General features: G+C 40.1%; 1 protein-coding gene across 2 annotated transcripts in view; it reads left to right on the top strand.

The window, feature by feature from the left end:
- tfap2d (transcription factor AP-2 delta (activating enhancer binding protein 2 delta)) overlaps positions 1–13,854 on the top strand; it is a 121,218-nt gene extending 107,364 nt beyond the window's left edge. For both annotated transcript variants that reach the window (XM_072549623.1, XM_072549625.1), the window contains 2 exons: positions 10,379–10,492; positions 12,717–13,854. In XM_072549623.1, the coding sequence (XP_072405724.1) occupies positions 10,379–10,492; positions 12,717–12,936 (334 nt within the window). In that variant the 3' untranslated portion in view covers positions 12,937–13,854. The remainder of the gene's footprint in view (positions 1–10,378; positions 10,493–12,716) is intronic.
- Positions 13,855–14,233: the final 379 nt, after the last annotated feature.

The raw sequence follows: 14,233 nt of genomic DNA, 5'->3' as shown, positions 1-14,233 counted from the left end.
GAAAACTTCCCCTTAAGATTCTGCAGAGTAACAGGGGGATTCAGTACTGAAGGAATTTCTGAAATAATTCCTGAAGCACAAAGCAATATATTTTCCAGAGTAAAATGAATTTAGCATTTTTAGTATCATAAGTTGTATTGACTTGGAGAAATATCTTTTTGAGATTAAACAGTTTCTGAATATCAATAAATAACATTTGTTGAAGGTGAAATCAGAATATAAACTTTAAAACTACATTTACAGTTTCAGTTCACTTTGGCTCCTTGGAGGATTGCTTTGACTGCAGCATATGTAATTTTCCAATAAAATAAATGTAAATACAGTTTCTTGAGTATAGCTTTTTGTAAGCTTAGTCTAAAAAAAATCAATCCACAGTTTCAAGACACAGCATGTACCTGTGTATGTGATACAGTGCTGAGACTAAGTGTTTTTTATTGACTTTTTTTCTTAAAAGTAATATTAATTGCTATCAGTCTGGTGTGATTGACAGTTTATATGTCAGCGCAAGAGTCAATATAATTAAGAATAACTTATATTCAGTAACTGTCGGTGAACATTGCATGAGTAGGCCTCAGGAAGAGTAGTCTAAGAGTGGAGGTCATACATATCACAAAACAGTTGAAATCATGTGAAGCAAAGAGTGCTATTTAAAGTCTGTTTTTCTTTTGCTTTTCCTTCAAAAGTATTTTTCCCCGAGGAGATTTCCAAAAACAACTTTGAAAGTTTCTTTCCACCTATTTATAGAACTCATTCAATTTCAGCTCATCCCTTTTGAGCCATGCCTTTTGTAATAAAATAGAAAATTCACCAAAGCTACAAACATTATGCTTACTTGTGGTAGGCTACAAACAGAATAAATGTGGTTTACTTTAGTGCCACTCATTTATTCAACTTTCATTTGTTTTAAATACTTTTGAAACAGTTAAGGGAAAGCTCAAACATCAAATCAAACTTTTTTTTTAACTTTCCTGTCAATTTTCCCCTCCTTTAATGATTGATCTGAATTATATGGGGGCACACTTTTACAGGTACCAGTTGCGTTTCTGTACCTTGACTAATTCAATTCCTTCCTGAGATTGCTTTTACCATTGGAATCATGGCAACAAAGTCCAGTTTGATCGCCATTCTACAAGCGGGCATTTTCGAAGCTGATCACTGAACAGCAAAGTGGCTGATCACTCCTATTCATAGTCCTGGATACCTGAGGCCAGCTGTAGAAACTGTCACTCTCCAAGTTAAGACCAGATGATATAGCACAGGCCAGAATTCAAAATATATAAATTAATTTTGATTTTGGATGATAGTGCAAAACAAATGAGAATGATGCAGCAAGAGAGATATGATGTACACCCAAAATTATGTTGCCACTTTTACCATCAGCCAAAGTTAAAATTGTGTGTGGAGTCCAATACCATTCTGGAAGAACCCTGTATCAAGCGAAGCACTGGATAACATAATCAATAAACTTTTAACACATCAAACACATTTTCATGCTGGAGCTATGCTTTCATTTTTTAAAAATAGAATGACCTGCACAGTTAAACTTCAAAATGATTATTTTCTCACATGTAAGAAAGGCAACTAATGCCTTTGTTGAACTGGTTTCCTCAATATAATTCCTACTTGACACATTTCCTCTGCTTCCCATCTATCCTGAAGATTCTGCAAATGATTTAGATCTGATAAATGTTATGATGGAAGTTTGGCTTACAGAGGGGCAAGAATGGCAGTTCAACATCCCTGAATGTAGAGTCTTCAGGCAGGTTGGACTTGGGAATTTTTTAAAAAATGAAGGTGTTAGGTGGTTTAAGAATCTGTCGTAGCTGTGAAGAAGGATAACATAACTAAATGAAGTATCAAATGAGGCCATTTGGGTTTAGTTGAGAAGCAAAAGAGGGGCATTCACACTTACACATGTCTACGATAGATCGTAAAATTCTTGGAGAGAGTTAGCAGAGCAAATATATAGGCCAAATTATGAGTGCCAAAAATGGGCAATAAGACTTATGAGACTTCAATTACTCAATTATCTACTCAGATACAATAGTTGAGAGGCACAGACGGTACAAAAATTCTTGATTTCAAAAGCACAATATTAGCCAACACCTAACAAACCTAATGAGAAACCGTACAATTCTATATTCAGTCTTAACTTAATTGATTCTATTTCAAGAAATAACAAGAAGGATAGCTGTTGGTAGTGCAGTGTGTGTTCTCCACATGGATTTTATTGAGAGGTTTGACAAGGTCCCACATTACGGATCATTGATGATAATTAAAGCCCATGGAATCTAGGTGAAGTTGTTGAGTTGGATCCAAAATTGACCTGTACAACAGGAAACAAAGAGTAATGGCCAACAAATGTTTTGCGAAAGGTAAGTGAATTCTAGGGTTCTGTTTTGGGTCCTTGCAGTTTCTGGTATAACTTAATGATTTAGACTCAAATGGAAGACACATGTTTGGGAAATTCGTAGATGATACAAAAGTTGACCAGCTAATTCACAGTAAAGAGAATGATTGTCAATTGCAGGAAGTTATTAATGGCTTGATTGAGTGAGTGGAAAATGATAGATGGAACTTGGTCTGGAGAAATGTGAAGTTATAGATTCAGGGAGAGCAAACAAAGCAAGGATATTCAGAGTGGTAGTCAAAGTGAGAGACCTTGGAGTGCATATCTTCATGTCCCGAAAGGTTGCAAGACAAGGAAACAAAGTAGTGGAGAAGGAATATGGGATATATTATTCCTTATTTGGGTGAGAAGCTACAGCATTGTGTACAGTTCTGGTCATTAATTTCAGGAAGGGCATAATTGTTCTAGGAAGAGTATAAAGGAAATTTACAAGACTTTTGCCAGAATTTGATATTTGCAGGTACCAGGGATGTTTGGATCAGCTAGGGTTACTTTTCTTAGAACAGAGGAGACTGAAGGGTGATTTGACTAAAGTGTATAATATACTGAAAGCTTGGTTAGAGTAGATATATAAAACCTATTCCTCTAGCCATGATTTGGAGGTGCCAGTGTTGAACTGGGGTGTACAAAGTTAAAAATCACAAAACACCAGGTTATATTCCAACAGGTTTATTTGGAAGCACTAGCTTTCGGAGCAATGCTCCATCATCAAGTGACCCCTAGCAGTGATGTTAATTACTAGGGGGCACAGATTTAAGGTGATTAGTAAAAGGATTAGAGTGGATATAGGAAATCCTTTTTCATCCAGAGGATGTGGCTGTCTGAAATTTACTGCTCAATTTGTGGTTGCTGCAGAAACACCCAACTCATTTAACGGGAACTCAGATCTGGACATGAAATGTTGTAACCTGCAGAACTACAGAGCAGGTAATGCCAAATGCAATTAAACCAGGCAGCTAGTTTATTCAGCTACTGCAGACACAATAAATTAAATTGTCTCTTGATATGCTGAGACTTTTCTATGATTCTAACTCATGCTGAAATTCATGGAGCCAAATGTGGAGAATTGTTTTTGTATCTAGATCATTAGATTAGAATAGATTACTTGCAGTGTGGAAACAGGCCCTTCGGCCCAACAAGTCCACACCAACCCACCAAAGCACACCCACCCAGACCCATTCCCCTACATTTACCCCTGCATCTAACACTACGGGCAATTTAGCATGACCAATTCACCTAATCTGCACATTTTCTTTGGACTGTGGGAGGAAACCGGAGCACCCAGAGCAAACCCACGCAGACACGGGGAGAATGTGCAAACCCCACCCAGTCAGTCGCCTGAAGCGGGAATTGAACCCAGGTCTCTGGTGCTGTGAGGCAGCAGTCAGCAGTGTTCAATCGGAAGCACTCTTATATATGAGTGAGAAGATTGTGGGTACAAACTCTAATCCAGGATTTGAGTGCAATAATCCAGGTTGGTATATAAATGCAGTACTGCAAGGGTGCTGCATTAGTGGAGTGGCATTTTTCTCATAAAATAGTAAATCAAGGGCCAGACTGCTCTCTCAGCTGGATGTAAAAGTTTCCCATGACTTGGAGGTGCTGTAATACTATTAGAAAGAACAGCAGGCGAGTTATCTTCAGTACCCTGTCCAAGAATTACCTGTTCAATCGTCATCACAAAAAGATTATCTGATCACTATCAAATTGTGGGAACTTGCTGTAGGCATGTTATCTATTATGCTTCTCACATTTCATGTAATAGTTTGTAAAGCACTGTGAAACATCTGGAGGTTAAGAAAGCTACCATATAAATGTAAATCTTCCTTTTGTCCTATGGACTAACCACTCAAGGCCCAATGGACATGCTGTTTGAATGGGACTAAACAAAGACTAACAGGACACTTGCACAAAAAGATGGGAGCCTCACTAAGTTGCATATTATTTGAGTAACATATTATTTCTAAGACCGAGATAAATTTTTCAAGTAAAGTTGGATGAAAGATAGGCACACTGCTACTGGACGGACAAATAACAGTCAAAAGTGACAACCTCTAATAAGAAAATCTAACAAACACAGAGAATTCTGGAGAAACGCACCAGGTTCTCCAAAGAAAGAAACAGAGTTAACATTTTGAGTCTGCCATGAATCAATTTTCCAGCATTCACAGTATTTTGCATTAAAAAGAAAATCAAACAAACTTCACTTGATATTTAACTATGTCACTTTCGCACTATGCCCCACCATTAAACTCCTGGGCATTCCGGGGTTACCATTGACCAGAAACTTACCCAGACCATCCATGTACTTACTGCAGCTACAAGAGCTGGAAAGAGCTTAGATTATCTGCAGAAGGTAACTAACTCACTTAATTAATAAAGCTTGTCTGCACGGCAAAGGGCAGGAGTATGGCGGCATACTCCCTATGTGCTGGATGAGTGCAGTTCCAACAGCACTCAAGATGCTCAAACGCATCCAGATCAAAGCAACCTGCTCGCCTGCACCATGTGAATACAGTGACTCAATCACGTAGCTGCAGTGATAGTAGTCATACTGAACAAATAATGAGGTGTACATCAGCAGCATTTTACCTGCAGATTGGAGAGGACCACAGCATTTGGGAAATTCAGCAGCCTCAGCAACATTGGCTGGTGTCAGACCATGAGGGAATCACACGTTAGGGTCATCAACAACCTCTCTGGAGAATCCCCTGCCCTCGAGTGCCTCCTGGACTCCCGCACCCTGTCCGCTTCGCCCCTCCCCCCAACCTGTCCCTTCTCACCCTTCACAAACTTTCCTGTCAGTCTAAACCCTTCCGTTTTGAGGATTACTTTTAGACTCGGCAGTGACTCCCGAGCAATCTGATTAGCCATTAGTTGCCTAAAGTGGGACTTCCTCTTGAGAAAGGGTGGAAATCTCAGCTCTGTGCAATTACCATTCCCGACAGCGACGTTTTCATTTAATTTCAATAAGCTTCAATTAACCTTTTTCTCGCATTACAATGCCTCACCAGGGACGGTCTAACCTGATTATGTTTATTCACTTATAAGATTGGAGGGGAGGAGTCATGGAGGTCTTGGTGCTGTGTTGTTGTCACTGGGCTAGTATTCCAGATGCCCAATGCAATGGTCTGGGGACCTCAGTTCAAAAGCCTACATATATTGTTATTTCAAATAATAAAATCTCGAGCAATTACCATTGCTCCCTCTGTTAAATTAGTGGAGGACAGATGTGGGGTGGCTTGCATCCTCAGACATTAGCAGGGGTGTTTGGAGGGTTGTGGGGGAGGTAATGGTAGTGACCTTGGAAAATCCACCCTCATAACCTCATGTGGCATTCTTGTAAATCTACACCACAGAATGGCAAGGGGATCCTCAAACAGAGAGAATCCCCAAATGTTGGCTTCCAAACCTTTACTAAGCTGAAATGCAAAGACACTAAGTGGCCAATGGTATTTCTCATAGAGAAAACAAAATGTATTTGCTGAATTAAACCTTATTCTCTTGCACCTCCTGGCTTTCTCTGGAAAGATACTGGCTTTATGAGAAAAGTAAGCTTGTAAAAAGGAGAAAATGCTGTTCCCACAATCCCCCCCCCCAACTGACTCACAATCAGTAAGGATAGGTGACAACATCTCCTTCACAATAATCCTCAACATTGGTGCCCCGCAAGGCTGCATACTCAGTCCTTTAGGAGACTCTTTATAAAATCTTGACTGTTTGACCAAATTCAGCTCCAACTCCATTTTCAAATTTGCTGCTGATACCACTGTAGTTGGTCATTTCTCAAACAATGGAGGAGAAAGTGACGACTGCAGATGCTGGAGATCAGAGTCGAAAAGTGTGGCGATGGAAAAGCACAGGCATTCAGGCAGCATCCGTGGAGCAGTAGAGTTGACGTTTCGGGCATATGCCCTTCATTAGAAGGGGCCTGCTGATGAAGGGCTAATGCCTGAAACGTCAACTCTCCTATCCTTGGATGCTGCCTGACCAGCTGTGCTTTTCCAGCACCACAGATTTCAAGCAGTGATGAGACAAAATACAGAAAAGAGATAGACAGCCAAGTGTCATGGTATTAAAGACAACAATCTCTGCCTCAATCTAAGTGAAACAAAGGAGCTGGTCATCAATTTCAGGAAGTGCAGTGGAGGACACACCCCTGTCTGTAATAACACTACTGAGGTGGAGTTGGTCAAGAGCTTCAAGTTTCTAGGAGTAGATATCACCAACATTCTATCCTGGTCCATCCATGTTGATGCTCCAGTCAAGAAAGCACACCAAATTCTCCACTTCTTCAGAAGGCTAAGGAAATTTGACATGTCCACGATGACTCTTCTCAATTTTTATTAATGCACCATAGAAAGCATCCTATCTAGATGCATCACAGCTTGGTGTGGTAACTACACTACCCAAGACCACAACAAATTAAAGACAGCTGTGATTGCAGCCCAGTCCATCATGAAAGCTAACCTTCTTTCCATTGACTCCATCTGCTCCTCCAGGTGCCTCGGGAAAGCAGCCGACATAATGAAGGACTCCTCCCATACAATTATACTCTCTCCTACCTTCTTCCATCTTGTAGAAGGTACAAAAGTTTGAAAATCTGTGCCAACACATTCAAGAACAGTCCCTTCCCTGCTGCTTTCAGACTAATGAACTGACCTCTCACTTTTAGCATTGATCTTTCTCTGCACCTTCTCTGTCGATGTTACACTATATTTTGCATTCTGTTCTATTACCCTGATGTACTTATGTAAGATATGATTTGACCAGAATGGCACACAAAACAATCCTTTTCACTGTATCTTGGTGCTTATGACAATAATAAATCAAATCAAATCATGATAATTAAACAAGGGCAAAACAATTTCAAAATTGGTTCAAAAGCAGAATAAATTAAGAAAAAAATGACTTGAGCATCTTATATTACTATTGAAGGGTTAAAATCATGGCAATTTTTTCAGTTATCATTAACTCAGCTGGTATAAAGTGCCCATCCCTAATTGCCTTTAGAAAGTTCTTAGTGAACAGCCATCTTGAAGTGCTTCAGTCCTTCAGATGTGGGGCACATGCAGGGTTCCTGTTAAGAAGAGAGTTCTAGTATTCTGGCTATTGAGGGAGTGCAGCGTAGGTTCACGAGGTCAATTCCTGGAATGGCAGGATTGCCTTACACGGAAAGACTGATGCGACTGGGCTTGTATACCCTTGAGTTTAGAAGACTGAGAGGGGATCTGATTGAAACGTATAGGATTATGAAAGGACTGGACACTCTGGCAGGAGGGAACATATTTCCGTTGATGGGGGAGTGCCGAACCAGAGGACACAACTTAAAAATACGGGGTAGACCATTTAGGACAGAGATGAGGAGAAACTACTTCACCCAGAGAGTGGTGGCTGTGTGGAATGCTCTGCCCCAGAGGGCAGTGGAGGCCCAGTCTCTGGATTCATTTAAGAAAGAATTGGATAGAGCTCTTAAAGATAGTGGAGTCAAGGGGTATGGAGATAAGGCTGGAACAGGATACTGATTAGGAATGATCAGCCATGATCATATTGAATGGCGGTGCAGGCTCGAAGGGCAGAATGGCCTACTCCTGCATCTATTGTCTATTGTCTATTGTCTATTTTGAGCCAGTGTTAGTGAAATGACTGCAAACTAGTTCCATGTCAGGATGGTATGTAGCTCAGGTGTAAACCTAAGACAGCGTTGTTTCCATATAGCTGATGCAGGTTTAGAAGATGATTTTTGAGGATATTGATTGATTTGATGCATTTCATTTTGTAGAAGATACACACTGCTGTTGCCATGCATTAGGAATGGCTCAGGTGCCAATCAATTGGACTTGCTTTGATGCGGTTGAATTTTGTGGGTGTTGTTGAAGCATGCACCCATCCCCGTATCCATCATACTCCCGACATGTCTTGCTCAAATTCCTGGAACTTCCTTTCTAACGGGAACCATGGTTGTGCCTACATCTGAAGGACTGCAGCAGTTCAAGGTGACAACTCACCAAGAACTTCCTAAAGGCAATGGGGAGGCAGGAGGTCAGTTAGGCAATGTAGGATTATAGTCGCTGATCTGCTGTTGGAGCCATAGTCTTTCTATGGCTCTCCCACTTCAGTTTCTGGTCAATGGTGACACAGGATGTTGATAGTAGGAGATTCAACAATGGTAATGCCGTTCAACATCAAAAAATCTTCAAGATAGAACATAGAACATAGAACATAGAACAATACAGCACAGAACAGGCCCTTCGGCCCACGATGTTGTGCCGAACTTCTAACCTAGATTAAGCACCCATCCATGTACCTATCCAAATGCTGCTTAAAGGTCGCCAATGATTCTGACTCTACCACTCCCACGGGCAGCGCATTCCATGTCCCCACCACTCTCTGGGTAAAGAACCCACCCCTGACATCTCCCCTATACCTTCCACCCTTCACCTTAAATTTATGTCCCCTTGTAACACTCTGTTGTACCCGGGGAAAAAGTTTCTGACTGTCTACTCTATCTATTCCTCTGATCATCTTATAAACCTCGATCAAGTCACCCCTCATCCTTTGCCGTTCCAACGAGAAAAGGCCGAGAACTCTCAACCTATCCTCGTACGACCTACTCTCCATTCCAGGCAACATCCTGGTAAATCTTCTCTGCACCCTCTCCAAAGCTTCCACATCTTTCCTAAAGTGAGGCGACCAGAACTGCACACAGTACTCCAAATGTGGCCTAACCAAAGTCCTGTACAGCTGCAACATCACTTCACGTCTCTTGAATTCAATCCCTCTGCTAAAGATATGAATAGGAAAAGAGAGGGTAGGTAAAGATAAATTATTTCCATTGGTTAGTGATTCCAGAAATAGGGGTCGTAGAATGAGAATTAGGGCCAGACCATTCAGGAGAGATGTCAGGAAGCACTTCTACACACAAAAGATGATCGATCTTTGGGACTGTCTCCCACATATAGTAGGGGTTTCTGGCTCAGTCATTAATTTTAAGTCTGAGATAGATACATTTTTGTTAAGCAAAGGTATTAAGAGATGTGGGCAAGGGCAGGTATATGGAATTAGGCAATAGATCAGCCATGATCTCTTGAATGGTGGAAAAGGTCTTGGGTCTGAATACCCAACTCCTCTTCCTATGTTTCTATAAGAGATGGTTGTGTATTCTCTTGTTGAAGATGGTCATTGTACTTCAGCTCTGGCAATCAAGTAGCACAAATGTTACTTGACACTTATTAGTCCAAGCCTGAGTATTGTTCGGGTCTTGCAGCATATGAACACAGATTACATCACTATCCCAAAGATGGTGAACAATGCTGAACATTGTGCAGTGGTCATCAAGCAGCTCCACTTCCAATGGAGGGAAGGCAATTGATGAAGCAGCTGCAGATGGTCGGTCCGAGATCACTACCCAGAGCAGCTCCTGCAGTGATGTCCTAAGACTAAGACGATTGACCCCCAACTACTGCAGCCATCTTGCTTTGGGCAGGGCATAACTCTAACCAGTGGAGGGTTTCTTCCCAATTCAATTTGATGCCACACTGGGCAAAATGCTGCTTTGATGTCAGGGACCATCACTGTCACCTCATTCCTGGAGTTCTTTCTTTGCCTATGTTTGGAATAAGGCTGTAATGAGGTAACAAGCATGGTGGCCCTAGCAGACTTCAAACTGATGATAAATGAGCAGATTGTTGCTGAGCATTTGATAGTACTATTGAATACCATATATAATTGTATAACCCTTTCTATATTTAAGAATAGAGACAGTATGTTGTCATTAAGAGATCGGTGTCTTATTATGGGAGAAGCTCCAAGGCATCATTTGATTTACACAATATCTTGTTTGGGTAACTCAATTTGATGTGCCTTCCTGAGAATTTCAATTTTATGTGTACTTCACCAATTAACAATAGGGGCATAAACCACATTAAACTAAATACATTACTAATTTATGTTCTTTTTACGTTGCAGGCAAATCTGTAAGGAATTTCAAGACCTATTAAGCCAGGAAAGATCACCCCTTGGATCGTCAAGACCCACCCCGATTCTAGACCTTGATATTCAGAGACATTTAACACATTTTAGGTATTTCTTTCTCTAATCATGTTTACGACCAAACTGACAACTAAAATTCTTAGTCACCTGACATTGTACCAGCAACAGTTATTTTTCTTTTGGTATAAACATATTTTAATGCATTTTATATCATCTGCTTCTGTAAGTTCAAAGAAACCCAAGGACAGGAATTGACTACTTCACCCTTTAAGCCTGTTTCGCCATTTATTGTGATCATGGCTAATCTGTGACCTAACACCATATATATTGTATCCATTATGGTGGACTTAGCATGAAGCTGCTGGAAAATGGATAACATATTCTCAGGTGAACCAAGAAGACCTAAAGATTGGTGTTCCAGAAGAGTCAAGACTAGTAACGAAAACATGGCACCCAATTTGCCTGAGCAAGGTGTCTTCATGTTACTTTGAAAACTTTCTTCAAAACAACTAATCTGCAACAACGTGCATAACTTTAAGATGTATCCTGAAGACTGCTGTCTATTAATGTGTCACTTCTCAGTGTCAGCTTTTCTCTTTCCCCTTTTATCTTTCCCTTAATAACTTCAGAGCACCTAGACACATCAGAAGGACCCAATTTGTAGAAGGACTCTACACCATCATCTATTTTATTCCACACAAGCACTAGTGCACTCACTGGTGGATTAGAGAATTATTCAGAGGAAAGTCCACATGATGTGGATTAGAGAATTATTCAGAGGAAAGTCCACATGAAGCCCAGTCCCAAGGGATTTGCAGTGACCTCTGACAGAATATGTATCTGGGAGAAAGTGAGGACTGCAGATGCTGGAGGTCAGAGCTGAAAAATGTGTTGCTGGAAAAGCGCAGCAGGTCAGGCAGCATCCAAGGAGCAGGAGAATCGACGTTTCAGGCATAAGCCTGAAGAAGGGCTTATGCACGAATCGTCGATTCTCCTGCTCCTTGGATGCTGCCTGACCTGTTGCGCTTTTCTAGCAACACATTTTTCAGAATATGTATGCTAAATGTCTACCTCCTCAAGCTAAAACAATCACCATGCAAGCAAGCCAGCTAGGTCAGACTGCACTGGTAGGTGCTAAGGTATAACAATTTGAAGCTGGGGGTTCAGAACCTCAACTACCCAGAAGTCAGCAGCCATGAGCATTCCTTCATGATCAACAACGATCATCCAAAATAGCTGAGGTCACTAAAAGTGAACCTTGTAGGAGTACTTGAATTAGTAGATCTTCTTCCCAAGAAAGGGAAAATGTGTTGACACTTGGATAAGAAATTAATATATGGCAATTGTTGTGCTGGGGTTTAAACTTATCAATGTATTAACGTTCGGCACTTTAATCAGTTTAGTAGCAGTTTCTGAATTTGCATGTCATTGCATCATTGATATGAAAGCTGGCTGAATAACTTAAACATTCTTTAAAATGGAATCAAGGGAATAGTAGAAAGTCTAACTGTTAATGCAGAGGTACTTTGGTAACTTTTCAGGACAAGAGAAAGAGCACATTACTGAAATATCTGAGCAACTAATATCTCTCTTTCTGCAAGATGTCTCTTCTCCTGCTTACTTGTCTACCCTTTGAAGAACTTTGTTTCTATGTGATATGTCTCATTCTTCTAAACTTCAGAGAATGCAGATCCAGTCTCTTTAATTTCTCCTCAAAGGACACTCCCAACATCCCAGTAATTTGATGCAGTGGACTAATTGTATTGGACTAATTTGATGCAGTGCGTCATTGTATTAAAGTGGCAGCTTCCTAAGGCTCCAATGATGTATGTACTGATGGAACTGCACATCTTCTTCTATCTCTGGGTCAAGTCAAGATGATTTGGCACCAGTGTCATGAATAGATGTTCTAGCTATTTATTCAATTATAATGTTAGTTACGGTGAATACACTTTCTGATCAAGGACCTCCTCTTTTTAATTAGCTTGGGAACTTTCCTTACTACAATAGATTATCTGATCACTATCACATTTGCTGTTTATCAGAGTGAGATGTGCACAAATGAACTATTGTGTTTCTTACTTTATAATAGATACTACATTGCAAAAGTACTTTGTAGGTGGTAAAGTGCTTTAAGACATTTCGAGATTGTGAAAAGCATTGTATAAATGCAAGTCTCTCCATATTTTCAGTTTTTCTTCTGAAGTGATTTATGATGATGCATTTTAAATAATTCCATACTAATAATAAATTTGCTCTACACCAGTACACTCAATATAAATATTAATCTTCCTTGTTTTTAAATCTGATGCAGCCTGATCACACATGGATTTGGTACTCCTGCCATCTGCGCTGCCCTCAGCAGCTTCCAAACTGTCCTCAGTGAAATGCTCAACTACCTGGATAAGCACACAGTTACTAAAAATGGAAGCTCACCAGAGAATGGCCAGGGTAATGGCAACGCTGAAAAAGCCTCACTGCGGAAAAGCTTGGAGTCATCTCAAAAAGATGGCAAAATTGAGAAGGCAGAATGAACTCAGCAAATGAACTTTTAAGTCACCAGAGCTTTCTTGCTGCTGAAGTCCACTTTTAAACAGGTTTTATTTTCCCTCTTGTAGGAACACTGGAAAGAGGGCAACAAAAGCTCAACATTGGAGTCACTACTTTTACAATGCTGGAACATTTAGTACACATTTGTGCTGTTTATATAGTGTTTATAGTGATACAATTAACAACTTAATCATTGGATCTTAAAGTGCAGTATTCCCTTTCAAATAACAGTCTTCATGATGTATCATGAAACCTGCTCATTATCCATCTCTTCTAATTTGTTTGCATGCCTCCCATAAACATGATGGCTCCAATCCCTCCAAAGCATCCAAAAATCTTCTGTTCTACTGGCTTCAACCAGATCCCAGTGTATTTGAGTTCTAACCTAGTTTCCACCAGTTTGGTGGGCATTCATCAAGATGTGACAGAGAATTCTTTAGTTTTGCCGCTCATTATATTTCTATTGGTATGTCATATAAATGATGTAGCATGTCAATGTGGAGAAACAAAAGCTGCCAAATTGCTCACTCAAATTATTTTCCTTACTCAAAATGTATTAATAGAAGCTGTCATAGTGAACCATGTGGTGTGATAAATTTCTCAATTTGGCAGACCAACTAGAACATGGTTTATGAAACTGTTTATGTCATATGGCTGATCACTCTGCGCTTAAGTTAAATTCCTTTTTACCTTCAAATAAAACAAAGAACTGTGGATGCTAGAGATCTGAAATAAGGAGATCTGGTCTGAAGGAAGGTCACAGGACTCAAAATGTTAACTCTGTTTTCACTGCATGGATTCTGCCAGACCTGCTGAGTTTCTCCACATTTTCTGTTTTGGTTTGTCCCTTTTTTTTGCATTGTTTACATTTTTGATAAAATGAAGTTTGGTTGCAGTGCACCTTGCTGTATTGTTATATGTGTGATAGTAAGACTTTTGTGGTTTAATATTAATATCTCAAATTATGAGAACTTCATTAAAATTTTGAATTGATTTGAGTCTTTGAATATAACCAAGGCAGATTCTTAAATAACAGGCAAGTCAAAGGGTTATGGAAACTGGCAGTAAAGTGCAGGTGAGGCCAAGATTAATTCAGACATGATTTTATTTGATGGTGAAGCAGGCTGGCATGGCTGGAAGGCCAAATGCTCATCCTATTTCTGTGTTCTCATGTTTCCTCCTTCCAATTTGAGCAAGGAAACAAAGCTACTACAGCTTATCACTAGAGTATCGAGTTTGATTGTTAAGTAAATGTTAATTTTACATTTTCAAAACATTAGA

Source organism: Chiloscyllium punctatum, chromosome 3, assembly GCF_047496795.1.
Source record: "Chiloscyllium punctatum isolate Juve2018m chromosome 3, sChiPun1.3, whole genome shotgun sequence".
In the NCBI taxonomy this organism is placed as follows: Eukaryota; Metazoa; Chordata; class Chondrichthyes; order Orectolobiformes; family Hemiscylliidae; genus Chiloscyllium; species Chiloscyllium punctatum.
This window is presented reverse-complemented; position numbering and strand designations above follow the sequence as displayed.